This window comes from Entelurus aequoreus, linkage group LG22 (assembly GCF_033978785.1).
Source record: "Entelurus aequoreus isolate RoL-2023_Sb linkage group LG22, RoL_Eaeq_v1.1, whole genome shotgun sequence".
NCBI classification, from domain to species: Eukaryota; Metazoa; Chordata; class Actinopteri; order Syngnathiformes; family Syngnathidae; genus Entelurus; species Entelurus aequoreus.
The window spans coordinates 21,611,770-21,637,801 of NC_084752.1; the positions used below are offsets into that span (position 1 = coordinate 21,611,770).

Genomic DNA, 26,032 nt, shown 5'->3' on the forward strand with positions numbered 1-26,032 from the left:
ATTTTGTCCACCACACTTTTAACGTTGTGCATGAGTGCACAAAGGTGAGTTTTGTTGATGTTATTGACTTGTGTGAAGTGCTAATCAGACATATTTGGTCACTGCATGACTGCAAGCTAATCGATGCTAACATGCTATTTAGGCTAGCTATATGTACATATTGCATCATTATGCCTAATTTGTAGCTATATTTGAGCTAATTTAGTTTCCTTTAAGTCCTCTTAATTAAATTTATATCTCATGACACATGTAATATGGCTTTTAATTTTTTGCGGCTCCAGACAGATTTGTTTTTGTTTTTTTTGGTCCAATATGGCTCTTTCAACATTTTGGGTTGCCGACCCCTGTACTATACATACAATACAATAAAGTCCCATATAAAATTATGTTTCTAGCAATACTTTAATTTTGCCTTTGAAAGTAACACTCCAATGTCCATTAGTGGAGCTGTACACATGTCTACCTGTGTTGGCCCTGCGATGAGATGGCGACTTGTCCAGGGTGTACCTCGCCTTCCGCCCGATTGTAGCTGAGATAGGCTCCAGCGCCCCCCGCGACCCTGAAGGGAATAAGCGGTAGAAAATGGATGGATGGATGGGCATTGAAGTCGGAGCTCACCGAAGGCATAGGTGGGAAACGCACGGGCCCGCCACTGCGTTCATGGATACATTATGGAAGGAGTCCTCTTAAAGAGACAGTACACTCAAGCGGGGAACACTCAGCCAGGCAGGGCGTTTGTTTCTTTAAGAACCACATGACAATGAATTGTGTGGGAAAAGTGGAGTGAGAGTTATGTGTGAGTGTGTACTGCGGGGTCCGTGTCTCGGTCACGGGGCTGGGGAGGCAGCTCCAGCGTCCACGCCGTCAATTGGCTGCTTTTCCGCCCGACTCCGGTTTGCTTCCGGCGTCGCCTCACAACCTGCAGAACGTGCGCGCACACAGGCGCCTACTCCACGTTAATATGTGACGGGGTGGGCGTGCACGGTGCATCTTGGAGCCAAAGTCCCTCTTATCGGAATGTTTGAAGATTAACGAGGTCGTCGGCGGACGTGCACATTACTAGCAGCGGGGGCTTGGCCTGTCTCCGGTGGGCCCGGGTAGAGAGCACCGAAGCTACACCGCGCAGCTGCAACCGCGAGACGGTAGAGGACGGGGAGCCATGGCGGAGAAGCGAATGTCGCGGTGGTATTTCGGCGGGCTGGCGTCCTGCGGGGCTGCCTGCTGCACGCATCCCTTGGATCTCCTCAAGGTGAGAGCTTGTGGGTCTTTTTTGTTGTTGTAGACTATACTACATGACCGTGGAGGACTGCAGGCCTTCACAGCAGGCTGCAGCTGTGTTCACCCACGCCAACACTTTGCACTGAATGACTCATAATTATATTTAAGCATGGAGATAAACTTGACATTTTGTGTCTGTAGAGTAAAAGTTGTGCACATGACAACTTATTGGTACAGGTTACACAATATCAAATGTGTGTGTACACCTGTACGAGCTAATGCAGTGTTTTTCCAACCACTGTGCCGCGGTACACCAGTGCAGCGTTTTCCAAACTTTTTTGAGCCAAGGCACGTTTTTTTTTCATAAAAAAAATACGGGGGCACACCGCCAGCAGAAAAGGTTTAAAAAAAAAAGAAAAGAAACTCCACCAGGTTGTCGTGCCTTATTTTAATCCAACTTTTTTTATTGGCATTTTCAAATACAGAAAAAAGTGCAAGTCGAAACAGTACAATTTTAAAGTCAGAAAATTCTTCACACCCTTTCCCTTAAAACCCAAATCCCCACCCACCCTCCCACCCCACTCAGGTCACACCAACAAGGGACATATGGCACAATCATATAACAAGTAAGACGACCAAGACAGACATCCTCACATACACACCCACATACGAGGCCAGAGACAGACAAACAGGCTGAAAGGAGAGAAAGGGAGAAAATAAAATTAAAATAAAATAAAATAAAATTAAATTAAAATAATAATGATAAATAAAAGGGAGATTATTCCTCATCTACGTCTGGGGATAAATCAAGAGAGTTGACATACAGCAAGAAAGGACTCCATGAGCTTTCAAACGCTTGAGCCGAGCCTTTTAGCGAAAACCTAAGTTTTTCTAGTTTTAGATTGTAGAGAACCTCTCTAATCCAACGGCCGTGTGATGGGGGACGAGCCAGCTTCCAATTAAACAAAATCAATCGCCTGGCCAGCAAGGTCGTAAAAGCAACAGCGCGTTTTAATGATACCGGGCATATGTTATCGGGGCATACGCCAAAAATGGCTGATAATGGGTTGGGGGGAAAGTTTTGACCGTATGCTTTCCCGATCGTGTCAAAAATATCCTCCCAAAAGGAACATAGTTTAGAGCAGGACCAGAACATATGGACATGGTCGGCCGGAGATTGTTTTCATCTATTGCAGGTATTGCTAACAGTGGGGTAGATTTTGGATAGTTTTGAGTTAGTGTAATGAATTTTATGGATTACTTTACATTGGATGAGACTATGGCGGGCACATATTGAGGAGGAGTGAACCAGTTTCAGGGCAGAGTCCCAGTGTTGGTCGGATATGTTGGTATTAAGATCGCCCTCCCACGAGGCTCTTATCACTGATAGAGAGTTTGGAGCAACTGAACTTAAAGAGGTATATAACACAGAGATACATTTTTTATGATTAGGGCTCAAAGATAACAATGTATCTATAAGAGTTTCCGGAGGACGATTCGGAAAGTGTGGGAACTGTTTCTTTACGAAGTCCCTCGCCTGAAAAAAACGAAAAAGGTGGGAGTGTCGTGCCTTATTTTGAGTTTTTTGTTGTTTCCTGTGTGTAGTGCTTTAGTTCCTGTCTTGCGCCCCTATTTTGGTGACCTTTCCTGTTTTGTTGGTGTTCTCCTGTAGCAGCTTCACACCTTCCTTTGAGTGATTGATTGATTGATTGAGACTTTTATTAGTAGATTGCACCCTACAGGACATATTCCGTACAATTGACCACTAAATGGTAGTGATGGGTCCGGCAACACCGATGCATCGGCGCATGCGTCGAGCTCATAGAGCAAAACCCTGTGTCGGTGCGCGTACCGCTTTTAGAAAGTCACGTGACCGATCATGAGCTGTTTCGGTCACGTGACCGATACGCGAACTGTGTCGCACTGACACCTCTGTGCCCTGTGAGCGGGTCTTTTCTACAACCGGAGAAATAATAACTAAGAAGAGAAATCGTCTAAAATGTAATACGTTGGAAAAACTGTTTTTTTTTAAATAAAAATGTGTTAAAAAAAAAAAAAATCCCAGTCCACAAGCATCCTCCTTCACAACACATTCTCTTAGATTTCCATGTTATGATACATGTTCACATTATTTATTGACTGTATCTAAAAAAGATAAAAATATATTTTTATTTAAATGAAGATATGAAGTAATCCTAAATGAAATACAATGATTTGGTTTATATTATTGTATATACTAGGTCATAAAATCAGTGTCAGTTGAGTCGGTCCATAGGTTGCCTGTAGGGATTTTTAATGTCCAGCAGATGTCAGTATTTCGTGACACAGTTTCGACACAGTATCAATACAGTTTTGCAATGTGTCGAAACGCTTCATGACGCCTCATCAACCCATCACTACTAAATGGTAACACCCGAATAAGTTTTTCAACTTGTTTAAGTCGGGGTCCACGTTAATCAATTCATGGTAAAGTGCTATTGCCCGCACTTGCTTTTTTTACGCAATCAAGACTATTTAGGTTGTGCGTACGCTGTCCTTCTTCGTGGGAACATTGTGGATTGTCGTGTCATGTACAGATGTACTTTGTGGACGCCGTCTCTGCGCCACACGCTGTAAGTTTTTGCTGTCGTCCAGCATTCTGTTTTTGTTTACTTTGTAGCCGGTTCAGTTTTACTTTTGTTTTGCATAGCCATCCCTATGCTTCAGTGCCTTTTCCTAGCGGGACTAGCGTTTTGTTCATTTTTGGTTTAAGCGTTACATACCGTTTTACCTGCACGCTGTCTCCCGCTGTGCTCTGCATATTGAGATCATGACAAACCATCCTCGACGCATTCCGACTTCTACAAAGCAATTAACTACCTGCTGCCACCTACCGATATGGGGTATTACACGGTTACCCTGCCAAGCTCTACACAGCACAGCACTAGACAACGGCACATTATTATAATTGTTGATTTGCAAAAAATATTTTTTGGACCAATTAGGTGAAGTTGCATAATTTCCCACGGCACACCAGACAATATCTCACGGCACACTAGTGGTTGAAAAACACTGCACTAGTGTACCGTGAGATAAAGTCTGGTGTGCCGTGGGAGATGATGTCATTTCACCTAATTGGGTTAAAAATATTTTTTGCAAACCAGTAATTACAATTCCGCAAATAATGTGCCGTTGTTGAGTGTCTGTGCTGTCTAGAGCTTGGCAGAGTAAGTTAAAGTTAAAGTTAAAGTACCAATGATTGTCACACACACTAGGTGTGGTGAAATGTGTCCTCTGCATTTGACCCATCCCCTTGTTCACCCCCTGGGAGGTGAGGGGAGCAGTGGGCAGCAGCGGTGCCGCGCCCGGGAATCATTTTGGTGATTTAACCCCCAATTCCAACCCTTGATGCTGAGTGCCAAGCAGGGAGGTAATGGGTCCCATTTTTATAGTCTTTGGTATGACTCGGCCGGGGTTTGAACTCACAACCTACCGATCTCAGTAACCGTGTAATACTCTTCCATATCAGTAGGTGGCAGCAGGTAGCTGAATGCTTTGCGGAAGTCGGGAACATACGAAGGCCCTAAATGGACATGGATGTTTTGCAAGATCTCGCAATACTTAAGTGAAACAAACACAGCGATGGAGGAGGGGGAGCATGCGGGAGCCTACCCATCGTTTGTGCTCTGTTGTGGGACCATAATACGATTTGATGTCTTTATATGTTAGGCCAATGCTAAAATTGGAATCAATAAACTTTAGGGCTGCAACTAACGATTAATTTGATAATCGATTAATCTGTCGATTATTACTTCGATTAATAATCGGATAACATTTCTATCCTTTCCAGTATTTTATTGAAAAAAAAACAGCATACTGGCACCATACTTATTTTGATTATTGTTTATCAGCTGTTTGTACATGTTGCAGTTTATAAATAAATGTTTATAAAAAATAAAAAAAAATAAAAAAAATTGCCTCTGCGCATGCGCATAGCATAGATCCAACAAATCAATGACTACATTAATCGCCAACTATTTTTATAATCGATTTTAATCGATTAGTTGTTGCAGCCCTAATAAACTTCTCCCACGGATGATGGGTAGGCTCCTCCAACGCTGTGTCTGTTTTACTTCCGGTTAACGGACATAGGAAAAAAAAAAACTTTTGCGAGATCTCGCAAAACATTTTTTTCCCTCCATGTCCCTTTAGGGGCTCCGTAGGAACATGGTTTGTCGTGATCACAATATGCAGGCGACGGCGGCAGGCAGTGTGCAGGTAAAAAGGTGTCTAATGCTTAAACCAAAAATAAACAAAAGGCCTCTCAGAAAAGGCTTAACTCATTCTCCTTCTATGCCACATCAATATGGAATGCACTCCCAACAGGTGTAGAAGAAAGTACATCTCTATCCTCCTTCAAAACCGCACTAAAAGAACACCTCCAGGCAGCTACAACCCTATACTAACCCCCTTCCCCCACCACATCCCACCTCCCCGGATTGTAAATAATCAAATGTAAATAACAAATGTATATACTTGTTCTTATGCTTTCTGAGCTCACTATGTTCACTGCTCGCTGTACATATCCTACAAAGTCAGACCTACACTGTTTCAATGCCCATTTCTCAGATGATGTAATTGTTGATGACTAAAGTGCTAATATCAACCAAACCTAACCCCCCCGCCCCAACCCCCTCCACATTCCACCCCCCGGATTGTAAATAATGTAAATAATTCAATGTATATACTCTGATGATTAACTTGTGTGATGACTGTATTATGCTGACAGTATATATTTGTACCATGAATTGATTAACGTGGACCCCGACTTAAACAAGTTGAAAAACTTATTCGGGTGTTACCATTTAGTGGTCAATTGTACGGACTATGTACTGTACTGTGCAATCTACTAATAAAAGTTTCAATCAATCAATCAATTGAAGCTTAGGGATGGCTATGCAAAACTAAACTAAAACAGAACTTGCTGCAAAGTAAACAAAAACAGAATGCTGGACGACAGCAAAGACTTACAGCGTGTGGAGCAGCAGACGGCGTCCACAAAGTACATCCGTACATGACATGACAATCAACAACAAAATAGGAGCGCAAGACAAGAACTAAAACACTACACACAGGAAAACACCCAAAAACTCCAAATAAGTCACGGCGTGATGTGACAGGTCATGACAGTACACCTACTTTGAGACGAGCTATATCCAACAATTGCGAGAACGACTTTTTACTGTCAATATCGGCTGTTGAGTTTCATTTTTTTTTAATGTTTTCTGCTAGTGGTGTGCCTCTGGATTTTTTCAATAAAAAAAATGTGCCTCGGCTCAAAAAAGGTTGGAAAAACACTGATCTAATGAAACACAATACATGATTTGTATTTTATTTTATTTTATTATTATTTTAGTTTATTTCAAAGGGGACAATGCAATTTCATAAAAACACATGACTACACATGGTTAAAAAAGCCCGAAATAGCCAGAAGGCTAGTTTTCATCTATAGTCCACCGGCCATAAAAAAGGCAGTAAAATTACAATTTAAAAGAAAAAGAAAAGAAAGAGAGAGGAAAAAGCACACATACATATACGATGTGATAAAAAATAAAATACAACATCATATCTATTCTATAACATAACATTTATCTTGGCATCAAAACAGGCTCATATTTTAGTGCTGGCAGCTATAGGCCTTGATAAGCCACAACTTGTCTTTTAGTAGTAAGTAAGCAAACAAAAGCTCCTAATTTAGCTGCTGACATATGCAGTAACATATTGTGTCATTTTCCATTCTAATATTTTGTCAAAATTCTTAAGGACAAGTGGTAGAAAATACATTTTTAATCTACTTGTTCATTTACTGTTAATATCTGCTTACTTTCTCTTTTAACATGTTCTATCTACACTTCTGTTAAAATGTAATAATCACTTATTCTTCAGTTGTTTGATACTTTACATTAGTTTTGGATGATACCACAAATTTGGGTATCAATCTGATACCAAGTCGTTACAGGATCATACATTGGTCATATTCAAAGTCCTCATGTGTCCAGGGATATATTTCCTGAGCTTTTTTTAGCATAAATGAATGGGATTCAACATAGAGAAAATTAGCATCACGGCTAACGGAGAAATATTTTCGGTTCATTATGAGACTGTGGTGGTACATAAACCTAGCTAGCTAGAGATATTGGCCCCAAAATCATTTTTTTATTTTTTATTTTTATTTTTTTTAAATTAATCAATCCAACAAAACAATACACAGCAATACCATAACAATGCAATCCAATTCCAAAACCAAACCTGACCCAGCAACACTCAGAACTGCAATAAACAGAGCAATTGAGAGGAGACACAAACACGACACAGAACAAACCAAAAGTAGTGAAACAAAAATGAATATTATCAACAACAGTATCAATATTAGTTACAATTTCAACATAGTAGTGATTAAAAATCCCTCATTGACACTATCATTAGACATTTATAAAAATTAAAAAAAAGAACAATAGTGTCACAGTGGCTTACACTTGCATCGCATCTCATAAGCTTGACAACACACTGTGTCCAAAATTTTTTCACAAAGATAAAATAAGTCATATTTTTGGTTCATTTAATAGCTAAAACAAATTTACATTATTGCAATCAGTTGATAAAAGATTGTCCTTTACAATTATAAAAGCTTTTTACAAAAATCTACTACTCTGCTTGCATGTCAGCAGACTGGGGTAGATCCTGCTGAAATCCTATGTATTGAATGAATAGAGAATCCTTTTGAATCGGGAAAATATCGTTTTTGAATCAAGAATCGCGTTGAATCGAAAAAAATCGATTTTGAATCGTATCGTGACCCCAAGAATCGATATTGAATCGAATCGTGGGACACCGAAAGATTCGCAACCCTATTAAATACCATAGATCAAGTATATTTACCCCAGTAATATCATCAAAATTTACCTGACTGGATGAAGTCCTTGGGCTCAAATACTAGTGTGGCCTCAATAGCTATGATGTAGTGTGTAGCATGCTGGGAATTATCTGTGCATTTGATGGAAGAATGCACTGCACACCCACTTTGCACTTCTATATTTTTATATATTTACACATTGTTTTCTTGCATGCAGACATTGCACTGTATGGAATGGCCTCAATCTCGTTACCCTGCGTAATGACAAAAAAGCTGATTCTGATTCTGATTCACATGTGATAGAGGAATGCACCGTGGAGGGTTGAAATTCTACTGAATTTGCATTGAATCAGGTTGTTTTAGCTAACAATCATGCTGCAAGATCTAGCATGTTGCATTCAATTTTTATTCCCATTAATTCTTGTTAATTCCCATTTATTCCCGTTAATTCCCATGGAAAGTTTCCAATTTTGTTTATTCCCGGAATTATGCAACCCTAGTAGGGAGTGGTTTCATTTGCAATCTGAGAACACAACGACAATTGAGCATCTTCCAAAAAACGGGTTATAAAAGTGACTGTCGAGCAAAATTATGACGAAAGCATATCCAATATATTTTATCTAGACCACCAGGAAGTGTTTTAAATGTAGATTAAAATCATCATAGGCCCCCAATAACACTATAATAATTATAATATAATAATTTCACACTACATACGATCAAATGTGTGATTTGTTGGATTATTTAAAAACAATTTTTTTCCACACTTGATTTTTGACATAACCAAATATATTGGATTGTTTGATAGTTTGTGTGAAACATGTATACTAAAGGCACATGTGGAATAGAGAAACTGGAAATTGTGATCATGTTGTATGCATGCATGTTCAAAATAAACTCAAATACCAAAATACAAAATAATCAAAAAATATTGCGTCATTTAGCGTGACAATTTTATTAACGTTAAAGAGTCCTTCAATGCACAATTACATTTCCGCATTCCTTGGACTCAAACACATGAGCATGTGTCACCAAAACACCGGCACACTGCCTTTGTCCTTGGTGTGACAATGCTGCCAAATCAACAGTTGTTATATTATCCTCTCTCGACTCTTATGATTTGTTAAATTACTGTTAATAGCTGCTTACTTTCTGCTGTAACAAAGTTCCATCTATTCAGTGTTTCCCATAAACTGCCAATGTACCTGTGGCGGTGGGGGCGTAGCTATGGGCGTGGCTATGGGCGTGGTCACCATGACATCATCGAGTAATTTGCATAATTTACTACAATGATATGATTTTCTCTAAAAAGGCTAAAAAAATGTATACTTACTAATTAATAATAACAGTTTTGTTTTAAACGTCCATCCATCCATCCATTTTACAATATAATTACAACACTTTATGTACATATTATATACAGATTTGAACAATAAGTTATTCACAGAAATATTTTTATTAATTGTGGTTCTTACAAAAAATATATCTTATAAAATATAAAAGCTAAAATGTCTCTTAAAGCTCTGCCCCTTTAATTAGTGAATACTAAATAATTTAACTTTAGCCTACTACTGCAACCATATTATCTACCAGCAACATAAAGTGAAACAGAGGCAGAGGTGTCCTGCCACAGTCAGTAACAAATAAACAGAAAACAGTAGTGGTCAAATACAAATAAGGCAACAAGAGAAGTATCCTACACTTCTCTTTTGTAAAGTAAATCTGAACAGCCTATATGGGCATCTACATCAACTATATGATTTGCCTGAGAAGCTGGACAGGACAAAAAACAAAACAAAAAAAAACTAAAAACAAAAAAAATATTTATTTTTATTTTTATTTTTTAAATTTGTGGCAGACTTAATTATTTCGTGCCGGTCACCACAAATAAATGAATGTGTGGGAAACACTGCTATTTGTTAAACTCTACTATGCACTTATTTATTTTTGTTGTTTTAAGCCATCTTAGCGGTTAGCTTAGCTATTCGTATGCCTGCTCTTGGTGTGTAACATGTTTAGCATCATCTTCCAGTGATAATGATTTTTTTAAATAATACTTAAGATATTAAGAAATCCAGTTTATATGCCGTAACGGAGTTGATTATTATTAATTTAGGGGAGCGCACACTGTGTCACACATAATTAGCTATTGGCCGCCTATCAACTGGCAGACCAAAAAAAGTGTTAGTCACACGAATCTGTGTTTGTGATTGGCATATAAAAACATAAATCAGCAATGGCCAATCACATACTTTTTCACGAAAATCTTCTGATACCAATCGGCACAATCCCTAGTATACATACATTTTTTGGTGGAGTGGTGGTGGGTGGGTTTTAACAATAACTCCAAACAGGCTAGAACTCCCTCTGGGGTCACGGCCAAGGGGTTGCAGACCCTTGCCATAGATTATTCCTGTGCGTGCGTGCATGTTGCTTCTTGTAAACATTTTCTATGTAAAGCTGCATAGACTAGTAAAAGCCAGTACATGTGAACTTCAATGACCTGGTAGGAAGCACTGTCCCATGACCTTGGTCCCACTAACTGGCTCCATGGGGTGTGTAATTATTGACAAGAGGCCCACCATCTCCATGGGGTGACGTTTTATTGCAGCAGCATTCATGATAAACAATAGAATTAAGTTTACAAATGACATAAATGCGCAAGACCACTTATAGCCACAATTGCTACATGCATAGCAGTTAGCAGACCTAAACAATTTGATAGGCATTGTTATTTTTGTCAGGTTGAGTGACTGTGATAAACATTGGCTGCAACTACTTTATTTTTTGGACTATAAGGCGCAATTAAAATCCTTTAATTTTCTCAAAAATTGACAGTGCGCCTTATAACCTGGTATGTAATAATTCTGGTTGTGCTTACTGACTTCAAAGCAATTTCGTTTGGTACATGGTGTAAATTAGGGCTGCAACTAACGATTAATTTGATAATCGACTAATCTGTCGATTATTACTTCGATTAATCGATTAATAATCGGATTAAAGAGACAAACTAAATTTCTATCCTTTCCAGTATTTTATTGAAAAAAAACAGCATACTGGCACCATACTTATCTCGATTATTGTTTCTCAGCTGTTTGTACATGTTGCAGTTAATAAATAAAGGTTTATTTAAAAAAAAACAAAAATAAAAAAAAAATTGCCTCTGCGCATAGCATAGATTCAACAAATCAATGACTAAATTAATCGCCAACTAATCGATTTAATCGATTAGTTGTTGCAGCCCTAGTGTAAATACGTGTGACCAATGGATGGCAGTCACACATAAGAGATACGTGCGGATTGCAGGTTGACGCCTGTGAAATAAATGACTCGAGCAAGTACTCCAAAGCAAGCAACACCAAAACTTTGATGTATTATTGAGAATATAGAACATTACACACAGTGCTCAAAAATCTGTCAAAAAGTTTTAGTCCGACTTTGGTAAACTAAACAATCCGCTACACTTGATGGATTACGGCTACAGTTTTCAGACGTACTGTGCGTCAACATAGGTGTATTATGTTGTGTGTATAAGGACCCCAAAATGGCACCTAATAAGAGACATATTATGCAAAACCAACTTTTCTTACCTTTTGGTTCTTGCTGATGTGTATGTAGGATCTGCATAAGTCCCGAAAATTTGCGGGACTTTTTCTCTATCCTTTTGTTGTGGCGCTTTCATCCTCCTCTGTTGCCACGTCCAGTAAAAAGTAGCGCACAGTTCTAATTTATATCTGTCAATAGTCTCGCTATGGAAGCGCTAAAAACTACTGGTACAACAAAGATGGCGGGGAGAAGACGCTGACGAAGTGGAGCCACATACTGTAATAAGACCGCCCACAAAAAACGGTGCATCCTGATGAAACGGTCAGAAAGCGGCTTGAAGATGGTCTGTAAAACATCATCTATGTAACATTTTGACTAAAGAATGGATGGATCTTTATTGTCATTGCACAAGACAACATTTAATTTTCAACACAAACCTGTTCAAGACTAGACACACATTGTACAGGGTAACAGAACAGGAACACTGATGGGTCCCCACTAGGGTTGTACGGTATAAAGGTATTAGTATCAGTGTTTCCCATAAACTGCCAAGATACCTGTGGCGGTGGGGGCGTGGCTAAGGGCGTGGTCACCATTACATCATCGAGTAATTTGCATAATTTAGTACAATATGATTTTCTCTAAAAAGGCTCAAAAAATGTATACTTACTAATTAATAATAACAGTTTTGTTTTAAACGTCCATCCATCCATCCATCCATTTTACACTTTATGTACATATTTATATACAGATTTGAACAATAAGTTATTCACTGAAATATATTTATTAATTGTGGTTCTTACAAAAAATATATCTTATAAAAATATAAAAGCTAAAATGTCTCTTAAAGCTCTGCCCCTTTAATTAGTGCATACTAAATAATTTAACTTTAGCCAGAGGTGTCCTGCCACAGTCAGTAACAAATAAACAGAAAACAGTAGTGGTGGTAGATAGACACAAAGCTTCATCAAACATCTGATCCACTGAACAAAGAGCTCCAAAAATCTTGATCCTACACTTCTCTTTTGTAAAGTAAATCTGAACAGCCGATATGGGCATCTAGATCAACTATATGATTTGCCTGAGAAGCTGGACAGGACAAAAAATAAAAAATAAAAATAAAATAAAATAAAAATAAAAAAATAAAAAATCTATTTGTGGCGGCTTTTATTCTTTCGTGGCGGGCCGCCACAAATAAATGAATGTGTGGGAAACACTGAGTATAGTACCGCGATACTAATGAATCATATTCGGTACTATACCGCCTCTGAAAAGGACCGGTCCCCCGCACCCCCCTGTCGTCATCAGGTCGTGTCATTGCTGGTTTACGAGCAGACGAGCATGTTTGGCAGCGCACAATCACGGAGTACTTACAAGCAGACACAGTGTGTAGACAGAAAAGTGAGAACGGACGCATTTTGGCTTAAAAACTAACAATAAAGGTGAAGTTATAACACTGAAACGCCCTCAGGAAGAGGTGCTTTAAGACATGGCCAGCTAGCTCGCGGCTAAAGTCCAGCCGCTGCAACAGTGTTTTAGCTACTTCTAAATCACTAATCCTTGCCTCCATGGCGACAAATAAATTAAGTTTCTTACAAGTATCATCCCTGCAGGACGAGGAATAGCTAAACATGCTGCACTACACACCGTAGCTCACTGGCATCAAAATGTAAACAAACGCCATTGGTGGATCTACACCTAACATCCACTGTAATGATATCACGTACAGCAGTGATACTACTATGATTGCGTCTATATTTTTTGGCTTTACAACAACATCTTTCGTTTTTTTACATTTATATTATGTTTATAAACTCAGGAAATAAAAAGACAAGTTGTCTCATATGTTCACTATTTTATTTAAGGACAAACTTGCAATAAGAAACATATGTTTAATGTACCCTAAGATTTTTTGTTAAAATAAAGCCAATAATACAATTTTTTGTGGTCCCCTTTATTTAGAAAAGTACAGAAAAGTATCCAAATAATTTTAGTATCCGTACCGGTGCCAAAATATTGGTATCGGGACAACACAAGTCCCCACTTACAGTGCCCCGTAAAAGGTGGGAAAAAGGTAGACGCTGGGGGAGGATGAGTAAAAAAAGGACAATCTCAGACTAAGCTCCTATTGTGGGGGCCCAGTCTGGAGAGAGTAAAAAAACTTAATAGAACCACCATTACATGTTATGTTAACCACAAGGAAGTGTTTTAAATGTAGAAAAAAAATCATAATATGACCCCTTTAATGCGCCTTACAATCCGGTCTGCCTTTTGTATGAAATGCTCATTGGCAGTGCGCCTTATTAAAGATTAAGATTAAAGATTAAAGATACCAATGATTGTCACACACAACCTACCGATCTCAGGGCGGACACTCTAACCACTAGGCCATGGTGCGCCTTTGGTCTGAAAAATACAGTGCATGTTTGTCTTCACAAATAATACTTTAAAAACTGCTGCAGTGCTTTGTCCTTTTTGACCAATAGGAGGTTATTTGTAAGTCATTAAACAACTTTCCAGAACAGAGTAACTTCTGGAAACCAATCATAAAACAGTGCACTTTCAGCAAGGGGGTGCTTTTTAAAGAGACCAAAACAAACAGTGTTCAAATCAACATAAGCATGGTATGCATCTACTTGTTCTAGAAAGTAACACTTAATAAACACAAGTACTCCCAGAAAGAATCAACAGTAACAGGAAACACTTTCACCATTTTCTCTATTCTGCAAGTTGTCCTGATGACACCAACAGTAATGAACTGAAATTGACTGTTTGCCTTGCAGATCACACTGTTAATATTTCTTCACGCTGTTGCATTGAAAGGCACACACAATTCAAATCGAGTCATCAAAATTGTATTTGAATGAGCAAAACACACAAAGTGCAAAGTCATGTTTTAAACATTTTTACTCTTTTGCTCAAAGGCTTCTTTTCCCCTGAAACCAAACACATTATTCAGTCTTTATTGACCTGACACACCTAGACTACATTTTAAACCTGTTTTTATTGTTGCTCTTATTCTTATGTTTTTCTTATTTTTTTACATCCAGTTTTATGTTCAAGGACTACAGATGGAATTGTGCATCTTCTGCATTGTCTATTTCAAATAAACAAACACCTATCTGGGACTAATGTCACCACCAGTGTGTGTCTGTCTATGCCAGGGGTCAGCAACCCGCGGCTCTTTGACCACTCTGATGCGGCTCAGCTGCATACTTGCCGACCCCCACGATTATCCCAGGAGATTTATGGATCTCAGTGCCTCTCCTAGATAACTCCCAGGGAAAATATAATCCTATTTTCACTCTAATTACTAAATTAAGGGCGTGCCCTAATTGAACTGCAGTAATTGTCCTCTATGGCATTTACAAACAGCGTGCCAGCCTGGCCACATGTTGTATGTAGGTTTTACTTGCGCACGTAGGAGACAGCACAGCATACTTAGTCATCAGCCACACAGCTTACACTGACGGTAGCCGTAGCGTATAAAACAACTTTAACACTGTTACGTTACAAATATGCGCCACACTGTGAACCCACACCAAAAAAGAATGAAAAACAAGTTTCTGGAGAACATCCCACCGTAACACAACATAACACAACACAACCAATACCCAGAATCCCATGCAGCCCTAACTCTTCCGGTCTAGATTATACACCCCCGCTACCACCAAACCCCCCCACACATCAACCCCCCCCACCCACCCTCTGTGCGTCGGTTGAGCGGAAGAGTTAGTGCTGCATGGGATTCTGGGTATTTGTTGTGTTGTGTTTATGTTGTGCTACAGTGCAGATGTTCTCCAGAAATGTGTTTGTCATTCTTTTTTGGTGTGGGTTCAAAGTGTGGCGCATATTTGTAACGTAACAGTGTTAAAGTTGTTTTTGTACGGCTACCGTCAGTGTAAGCTGTGTGGCTGCTGACCTAGTACGCCTTGCTGTCACTTACGTGAGCAAGCTGAAGCTGCATTCTACATGTGGTCGAGCAGGTACACTGTTAGGGCGGACTGTAGAGGGCGCCAAAAGCAGTGCCATCACGCTCTGATGTTCTGGAGTCTCCCGGAAATAGTGAGAGAGTTGGCAAGTATGACGCTATCAAGCGCCATTCATTCAAAACTCGCGGGCCGCAATAACATCAAATTTCCATGTTATAGTGCGTGCCGGTGCGTGTGTCAGAGACCCCTGGTTAACATAGCAAAAAGCAATTTAAGCTTTGTATGCGGTGTTTTTCATTTTAAAATTAACATTTTTTTTTGTGGCTCCCATTATTTTCTTTAATTTGTGAAACTTGCCAAAATGGCTCTTTGAGTGGTAAAGGTTGCCGACCCCTGGTCTATGCAGACAACCCAAGCAGATTAAATGGAAAACCAACAACACATTTTTATTCTCTCAAGGGTGTACAAAGTCTGGTCCGTGGTCATCGTTTTTTTTTTATTGGTTGTGGAAAAAGAAAAAGTTTTAGGAAATAAAGAAAAGTGGAATAGTACTATAAATTCCACTAATGCTGGTAGTGTCCTGATCCAATATTGATATTGGATATTGGTTCGATACACACACACGACCGTATTTACGTGCTTATTGGAAAATGTATAGATCAGGGGTGTCAAACTCACTTTAGATCGGGGGCCACATGGAGAAAAATCTACTCCAAAGTGGGCCGAACTGGTAAAATCACAGCACGATAACTTAAAAATAAACTTCAGATTGTTTTCTTTGTTTAGAAATAGAACAAGCACATTCTGAGAATGTACAAATCATAATGTTGTTGTTGTTTTTTTTACACTTACATGTTGCAGTTAATAATATTCTATCTTTATCTGTCGTTATTTATATTTTCTGAATAAATTATGTGATAATGTTCGTCAGTCAAATCATTGGTGTTCATTTTCAATCTATCAAGATAAAACATATCAAATTACAGTATGTTATTTATGTAGTTTGATCATTTTCCTCGACTGATGTACTAAAATCATGTGGTTTATTTTGTACATATGTAGCATCATCTGCAAAGATACAAAGAATTGCTATTGCGACATCCAGTGGACACATTTAGAACAGCAGTTTCTTTCATTCAAAAATTTCAGGTTAATTTTTATACTTAGCAAACTCATCCTGCGGGCCGGATAAAACCTATTCGCGGGCCGTACCTTTGACACCCCTGGTATAGATGTTAACTGGCTGTAAAGCTTTGCACAAGTAAACGCACAGCAGGACTGCTTGTATCGGATATCACTTGATACTTGTTTAAAAGATAAAAAGTAATAAAAACAATGGATCCAAATGCTACTATGTTTCCTTTGACTCTCGTTTTCTAGTCCAATTGCCAGTCGGGTGAAACTGTATCTGCACATGCAAATAAAAAAGTTCCCAAACAACTCACAACTGTGAATGGGTCTTCATCGCTCACTTTAAAGAGCCGTTCGGAAGACTTCATTCGTTCGCGAACGTCACATTTCTACATCTTATTCTCAAACTGTCAAAACTGCCTGAGTAAATTTATTTTGATCAATTTATTTGGTTTCAAGGATGGCGATTTGGTTACATTTATGGTCGTCTAATCAATTGATTTAAGAATATTAAATGCTTTGCTGAATGGCTGTAAAGTTTCAACTCCACTCCATCCCGCTGTATGTTTTTCTCGTAGGTGCACCTACAAACACAGCAGGAGGTGAAGAAGAGGATGTATGGCATGGCTGTTCACGTGGTGAAGAATAATGGCGTCCTTGCTCTTTACAATGGCCTCTCTGCTTCCCTTTGTAGACAGGTGTGTTACCTTTTGTTGTGCACACATATCCTAGGTGTCATGTTGACCGTCGGCACAGTTAATTTATTTATTGGCCGTCCACTTATCAGCCACTTCATTAGTACCACTTGTACATCTAATGTGGTCTGGTACAACCATCAGCCCATTTAAGCACTTATGATAATGCTTGTACATTTCTCACTGTTACCTCTAACTAAAACAAGTATCAATACAATTATGAGTCTATGCTTGTATTATTCAATTATTTCTCATCTAATTTATTTTTTAATATAATTAAATTTTTGGTGTTCATTTTGATTTAATTAGTTTTTTGTCAAACTTATAAAATCTAAATTGGTTTAGTTTTAATCAACTACATTTCACAATAATTTAGTCAAATATAATATAAAGTAAGTACCGTATTTTACGAACTATAAGGCACACTTAAAATCCTTTATTTTCCTCAAAACTCGACTGTGCGCCTTATAACTCGGTGCGACTAATGTACAGAATAATTCTGGTTTTGCTTGCCAACCTCGAAGCAATTTTATTTGGTAGTTGGTGTAATGATAAGTGTGACCAGTAGATGGCAGTCAAACATAAGAGATACGTGCAGACTGCAATATGATGGCAGAATGACTCAAGTAAACAGCACCAACATTTTATATGTTTTATTGAAAATATAGAAAATTACACACGGCTAGGGTTGGGTATCGAGTATCGATTGGAACCGGGACTAACTTTCCAATTCTCCCGGAATCGTTCAAAAGTTAAAATTTCGATTCCTATTTTCGATGCTGTCACGCCAATTTAGTCCGCCGACCAGAAAAAAATATGTCCGCCGAACCGGAAGAAGAAGCCGCTGAACACCAACGAAGAAGCGCCCACCCCCGGAAGTGTTAGCATAGCCGAGCGAGTCAGTCAAGCTCAAGCATGGATAGCGGGCGTCGGCGGTCGAAAGTGTGGCTTCACTTTACAAAAAAAATTGAAATAACCGCGAAATAACAGAGCTCCATGTCCATCAAGAAACGAGTGGAGAGAGAGCTGCAGATGTACCAGGACGTTCCACCGATACTTATGTCTGACGACCCTGCTGCATGGTGGTGGAACCAACAAAAGACTTATCCTTTGCTGTCAGATCTAGCTTTCTCCTATGTATGCGTTCAAGCTTCTTCCACACCCAGCGAACGTGTATTTTCCACAGCAGGAGACACTACCTGTCCAGAACGCTCACGCATCCTGCCTGAGAAGGAGGATATGGTCATTTTCCTAAACAAGAACTGTCCCTGATTTTATACTGTACCTGCTGCTAATCTGGACTGGGTTTTGCAAGTTGTTTCTTATTGTTTATTTGCTTTTCTGCACCAGGTTAGGCCATCAGTGGGAGCACGGTAACATGTTTAAGTACCTGCAGCATCATCCACTTGTGTGTGTAAATGTGTTTTCATGAGGTTTTCAAAAATAAAGCTCTCTTGAGGAAAGTGTACCCCTGGGAAAATGTATTCATAATTTATAATATTTATATTCAAGTTCATAGATTTGATATTTATATTCTAGTTGAAAACAGCCCTGTGAGGAATTTATAGTAAAGTTCATAAAAAGTTAATAGAATTAAAATTGATGGAGAATGTCAGACTATTTCATTCAGAAAGACTGTAGGTTAGCTAGCTCATTTAAAATATCCTAAACTTTTTTTTGACCCTGCCTCTTAAAATAATCGGAACCGAGAATCGTCAGGAATCGGAATCGAAACAAAGAATCGGAATCGGAATCAGAATCGTTCAAATTCAAACGATACCCAACCCTACACACGACCCTCAAAAATCTTATCAAAATGTTTTAGTACGACTTTGGTAAGCTATGAAGCCGCACCGCTTGATGTGCTTCAACATACGAGTATTATTATTGTGTGTGTATAAGGTAAGACATATTATCTGGCGTTTTGTTTCGCAATATTATGCAAAATCAACTTTTCTTACCTTCTGGTACCTGCTGATCTGTATTTGGGATCTGAATGAATCCTGAAAAATTGCGCGTGTCCGCCTTTCTAGTCTGTGTTGACACCGTAGTCGATAAGCTTCTTTTTCTCTATCTTCTTGTTATGGGGCATTCATCCTCCGCTGTTGTCATTTCTAATATAACATAGTGTAAAGTTCTTACTTATATCTGTTAGTAAACTCGCAATGAAAGCGCTAAAACATACCGGTGTAGTGAGTTTACATTATTCACCCAAGGAACTTTAGTTATTAGAGAGTTCCGGTCAAACTTTTTTCCACGGGACACATTTCCGGTGTTGTGTCCAGATGAGGAGATGCTGCTCCGTTATTGATTGAAGTAAAGTCTGAATGTCATTAAAACAGTTAGCTCCATCTTTTGACACTTCTTCCACTCCCGTCCTTGCACGCTACTTTACTACAACAAAGATGACAGGGAAAAGACACTGCCGAAGGTGAGCCACGTAAATAAGACCGCCCACAAAACGGTGCATCCGGAAGCGACTGACAGAAAGCGGCTTGAAGATGATCTGTAAAACATAATCTCTGCAACATTTTGACCAAAGAACCACCATTACATGTTATGTAGACACAAGGAAGTATTTTCAATTTAGAAAAAATATACAATAATATGACCCCTTTAATGCTCCTTATATATGAAAAAAGATAAAAAATAGACCATTCATCGGCAGTGCGCCTTATAATCCGGTGCGCCCTATGGTCCGGAAAATACGGTATAATATAAAGGACAAGCATATTTAACATTGCCTTAAAACCACCTACAAAGCATCTCAATCATAACATTTATTACAAAATGACGGCAATCCATGAATATAGGATCTACAATGCAATTCTGCTCTTTCTCAGCAATAAAAACAACATTAAAGATAACATATGATAACAATAGCGTACAATTGTGCAAATTTCCATTTTTTTTGCTTCACTTGTCAGTAATTCGCATACTTTGCTATTAAGATATGATTTTCTTTAAAAAAGTCTCAAAAATGGTATACATAGATTAAAAAAAAAAATCTGTTTTTATTAATTAGAATTAAACATATATATATATTTTTTTATCGTTTTGCCATATTTTTCAATTGTTTCTTTTTGTACAAGGTTCATAGTTGAGGTTTTTTTCAAGTGTTTAGACTTGTTAGGACCTTTTTTTTAAATTGAAAACAAGAAGCAACACATCTAGCATCTTCTTCTGGTGGTATTATAGAATGTACTCGTGTTTAGAGACTCTACTTCTGTCCCACGACGTCACTGAATAAAGAAGCTGAAGGGAGCACTGTCCTCTTAATATTTGCACAGCTTTTAGATGGCTGTCTGCGCAGGTATATCTGCAATACATATAAAAATCACGTTCACAGTGTTAGGAAAAACAGTGTTACATAATAACTCTGTTATTTTTACGAGTACTCTGAAAAATTTCTATTACATACGTTACAACCGCGTTACTGATGGGTTTGATGTAACATGGCACGCTACTTTTGATGTGGTTGTATGTCAACAAGACAGTTTCAGCAGCAAGGAAAGTATTTACAGCGCTTACATTTTTCCACATTTTGTAATGTAACAGCCTTATTCCAAAACAAAATACATTCATTTTTGTCCTCAAAATTCTACAGACAATTTTTTTTAAATTCAAATGTTCAAGATTCAAGATTCAAGATGCTTTATTATTGTCCATTCTTTAACATGTACAAGACACATAAGAACTGAAATTTCATTTTCGGCACAGTCCCACTAAGAGCAGACATATGTTACAGGGAGACAAGACGGGACCGCCAACGGATCAGCCACTTATGGCGCTCCTTAAAAAAGGTGGGAAAAAGGTGATATTGGGAAAGGGGGGAAGAGTAAAAAATATCAGTCTAAGGCTGGACCCTCGGGAGGGGGTCCAGACTGAGTCCAAGGGAAAAAACCTCATTTAGCATAGCACACATAAACATGTTACATATAATCACAACAACTTGCAACGGGGGGGGGGGATTGGGGCCATGGAGGCCGGCCTGCTGCTATAAAGCGCTACTAGCCGTCCATAACCCCGAAGAGGAATTAAGCAGTGGTGGTGTAAATGTATTACAAATAAAACAAAAACAACATGTATATACAGTCTTTGGTCAATATAGAGGCTTTGCAGCTGACGTCATCAGCCACGCCCATTAGCTTGGCGGCCAGTTCAGTGCCGGTCAACGACTCACACACGCTTTCTTGTTAGATCTGCTGCTATTTATTTGAGATTGGAAATGCCGGAAACCTGCTGTGCTGTTGGATGTAGCAATAGACGAGGTGATAAACCAAATCTTAGCTTCTATAGATTCCCAGCAAACATCAAAAAACGCGATAAATGGATCGGCGCGATTTGTCGTGAACGATGGAAACCTACGATTTACACAAGGATATGCAATGAACACTTCATATCAGGTATGTAAACAAACTATAACAGTAAGCTCTTCTGTGTGTGCTTTTTCCTTACCTTGGTCATGAGAAGAAATCGATTCTTGTTTGGAATCTGCCATATCAGACCATCATGCACAAAACCTGCTGTAAAATACTTGTAGGCATCCAGACTCTTGTATGCCTTAAGGTCCTTTCCAGTGTACGGAGATGGTGAATCGACGAGGTAATTATAAATGTCTGGATATGAGAGATCAGGCAGGTCGGCTGTTGCAAAATGCTCAGGTGATTTTAGCATGCTTCTCGGTAAAAGGTACGGATCCGTTGTGCCAACAAGGTTCAACTTCTCTCGGTAACGTTTCTTGGACTCTTCATCCAAATGCACAACTTCATTGGATAGCAAATCAGCCATAATTCGGATGAAATCGGTGAAAATGTAGCGCAGAAATCAAACTGAATCTGTACGAACACGTAGGAACGAGCTGACCGGTTGACCGGCAAGATGGCAGCATAACACAAAGTCACGTGATTTATCACGTGACTGCAAAGCCTCTATACTTTGTTGATGCACCTTTGGCAGCAATTACAGCCTCAAGTCTTTTTTAATACTATGCCACAAGCATGGCACACCTATATTTGGGCAGTTTCGCCCATTCCTCTTTGCAGCACCTCTCAAACTCCATCAGATTGGATGAGAATGGTTTGGTTTTCCTCCAGGATGTCTCTGTACATTAATGCATTCATATTTCCTTCTACCCTGACTCGTCTCCCAGGTCCTGCAGCTGAAAAACACCACCACAGCATGATGCTGCCACCACCATGCTTCACTGTATGGAGGGTATTGGCTTGGTGAGGAGTGGTGTCTGGGCACTCTACCATACAGTCTTGATTTGTGGATTACTGCTGAGATGGTTGTACTGGTTATCCTCTCTCCACGGAGGAATGCTGTAGCTCTGACAGAGTAGCCGTCGGGTTCTTTGTCACCTCCCTGGCTAGACTATGATGACTCTAGCAATGTACAGAGACAATTTGGATGAAAACCAACACTTCCCATCCAATCTGATGGAGCATAAGAGGTGCTGCAAAAAGGAAAGGGTGAAACTGCCCAAAGATAGGTGTGCCAAGTTTGTGGCATCATATTCAAAAATATTTTAGGCATCAACAAAGTATCACACAGAGGCTATGAATACCTTTGCGCATGAGATTTCTTTGTGTTTTAATTTTTACAACATTTTTATTTTTTTATTTTTTTTAAACGTGTCACATTGTCACTATGGGGTATTGTCTGTAGAATATTGAGGACGAAAATGAATGTATTCCGTTTTGGAATAAGGCTCCAACATAACACAATTTGGAAAAATTTAAGCGCTGTAAATACTTTCCGGATGCACTGCGATTGGTACATGTAATGTCAGCTGGAGTTGGCTCCAGCTTACCGATGACCCTATTGAGGATAAGTGATATAAATAAATAAAGAGTAGACATTTAGTTTGTGTTTACAATAATGAATCTTTGCTTTTTGGGCCAACCTGTCATGTGGTGTGGCCCAGGGTTCTGTTCTGGGGCCCAGTTTTATTTTTGTTGTATCTGATGCCGCTTGGGAGGTTGATCAGTAGTTGTAAAAATGTGTCTTATCATTTCTATGCAGATGATATACAACTGTTATGCTCCTTCAATGATTCAGAGTTTCTCTTTTTATCTGAGTTCTTGGAGTACATATCCTGTATTAAAAACTGGTTGTCCTCATGTTTCCTCCAGATAAATTCAAACAAAATAGAAACTCTGAAAATTGCTCCCGATAAAAAGATCCCCCTGATCAAGAACTCCCTCGGTGCTCTGGGTGCATCTGTTAAAAGCTGCCTCAGAAACCTTGGGGTTGTGTTGGATCAGTCCATGTCTTTGGAGGGTCTCTGTCGTCAACTGACCAAAAACTGTTTTTATCATCTCAGAAATATTTTTAAAGTGAGAAATTTGTTGTCAAAATTGGATTCACGCGTTAATTTCGTCTCGCATTGGCTATTGCAATTCTCTCTTCACTCTCAACAAGTCAACGCTAAAGAGACTTCAGACTATACAAAATGCAGCTGGCAGACTGTTGACCGGTGCACCCAGAATAGCCCATATCACCCCCGTTTGATCCAGTCTTCATTGGCTTCCAGTTAAATTCCACATTGAGTTTAAGATTTTAGTCCTGACATTCCGTGCGTTGCATGGTGGGGCCCCTCAGTACATCACTGACTTGCTATGCCTCTACTCTTCAGGGCGCAGCCTCCGGTCTGCAGACCAGGGTCTTCTATAGATCCCAAAAACTTGTTTTAAAACCCGTGGAGACCTGGCATTCTAGGCTATAGCTCCCAGACTCTAGAACAATTTGCACCAGTCCCTCTGTGATCTTGACTGTGTGGAAACTTTTAAGAAACATTTGAAAATGTCTCTTCATAGTAAAGCTTTTAGTTAATGCACTTTTTAACTATCAATTTTAATCCACTTTATATCCTTTTTATGATGTTGCCCCTGTTGTTTTAATTGAATTGTTTTATTTCACCTACGTTTTTTACAGCGCTTTGTGATTTTTATCTGAAAAGCGCTTTATAAATAAAATGTACTTACTTACTTACTGTATACGTCAAAGCGCTCTTCTCTCTCCCTATCTCAGATGTCCTACTCTCTGACCAGATTTGCCATCTATGAGACTGTAAGGGACATGATGGGCAACACAAGCCAGGGACCCATGCCCTTCTACCAAAAGGTTTTGCTAGGAGCTTTTGGAGGTTAGAAGACACACATACACTGCCAATTATACCTGCGGTGTTCTAACAAGAGTTCTGCTTCAACAGGTTCCACTGGTGGCTTTGTTGGCACGCCAGCAGACATGGTGAATGTCAGGTAACATCCCAGATTTTTGGGGTAGATCGCTCATGTATGTGATTGAGTTGGATCTTTAAATGACTTGTTTTCACCTCAAGGATGCAAAATGACGTTAAACTTCCGGCAGAGCAAAGGAGAAAGTGAGTTTAAAAAATAAAAATAACCTATAATTACTGTCATATCCTGAATATGCACACCTCAATGTGATTTGTTTCAGCTACAAACATGCCATCGATGGGCTCTTTAGAGTCTTCAGAGAAGGTAAGATTAACAACATTAAACTGTTACTAGAAATAAGACATTCAGTCCCTTCAGGAATTTGCGATGCCACGGTTGCGCAAATTAATGCAAATTCAACAAATCCCCTTGGCAATTTTGTCGAATGCCCACAACTTACCTGCACATTTTGGCTAATCAGCGTCATTTTTGCCGATTAAATTTGTCTCTGAGCAATGTGTTTCTTTTATAAACAAAGCAAGAACAGCATTATGTAAACAACATATTAACTCTTTATTGCTCATTTATTGAATTGAATTGAAGTATATATTTGTTTTAGGGTGAAATTGCTTGTAAACATTAACTTCCTAGATTTTTTTTTGCATAAAAAGAATAACACATTTTAATTTGCTATGCTGACTTAGTAAAGAGGAAGTATTTATATGACCGAGATGTTGAAGTGTGATGATAATCTCTCACCATCTTTCATTTACTAACAACAATTAGCGCTATAGATTGCTCTCAACAGTTCACAATTGCTGATAAAGTGCGGGGGTAAATGTGTTGGAACATAAATTAATGTTTAAGACGGACAAACACTTTTCAAGAGTAAAACATACACAGAGAAGGTCTGCAACTTGCAGACGACAGAGCAAACATTGAAGAATAAGGAAGTCTTAGGTGGTGTTCTTTCTGTAATTATAATAATTCTTACTATTATTAGGTATAATAATTAATGAAAACATTAATTTACATTAATTTGACGATGAGCTCTCAGTATGTGCTTTTACAGCCATTTAGTGTCTACTTTTAACTATGTGTGGTATAAAACAAGTAAAACATCAATACCGTGTTGCTCATTTATTTGTTTTAAGGTGAAATTGCTTATAAACATTAACTTCCTAGATTACATGTATTTATATATTAATTCAATTTTTTTGCGTGAAACAAGACAGTTAATGGTCCAACCAAAAAAGAACAGATTTTCATTTGCTATACAGACTTATTAAAGAGGCAGCATTTACATGACCGAGATGTTGAAGTGTGATGATATTCTCTCACCATCTTTCATTTACTAACAACAATTAGCGCTATAGAGCGCTCTCAATAGTGCACAATTGCTCATTAAGTGGGGGGGCTGTTGTGTTGGAACAT

General features: G+C 38.8%; 1 protein-coding gene across 2 annotated transcripts in view; it reads left to right on the top strand.

Annotated features, from left to right (window-relative positions):
• Positions 1 to 752: 752 nt before the first annotated feature.
• The window catches only part of slc25a10b (solute carrier family 25 member 10b), a 49,537-nt gene continuing 24,257 nt past the window's right edge, over positions 753 to 26,032 (top strand). Inside the window, exons 1-6 of one of the 2 annotated variants that reach the window (XM_062032463.1) lie at positions 753 to 1,249; positions 17,298 to 17,417; positions 24,450 to 24,564; positions 24,631 to 24,679; positions 24,760 to 24,801; positions 24,879 to 24,922. In XM_062032463.1, the coding sequence (XP_061888447.1) occupies positions 1,160 to 1,249; positions 17,298 to 17,417; positions 24,450 to 24,564; positions 24,631 to 24,679; positions 24,760 to 24,801; positions 24,879 to 24,922 (460 nt within the window). In that variant the 5' untranslated portion in view covers positions 753 to 1,159. The remainder of the gene's footprint in view (positions 1,250 to 17,297; positions 17,418 to 24,449; positions 24,565 to 24,630; positions 24,680 to 24,759; positions 24,802 to 24,878; positions 24,923 to 26,032) is intronic. The other variant, XM_062032464.1, reaches the window with a different exon arrangement.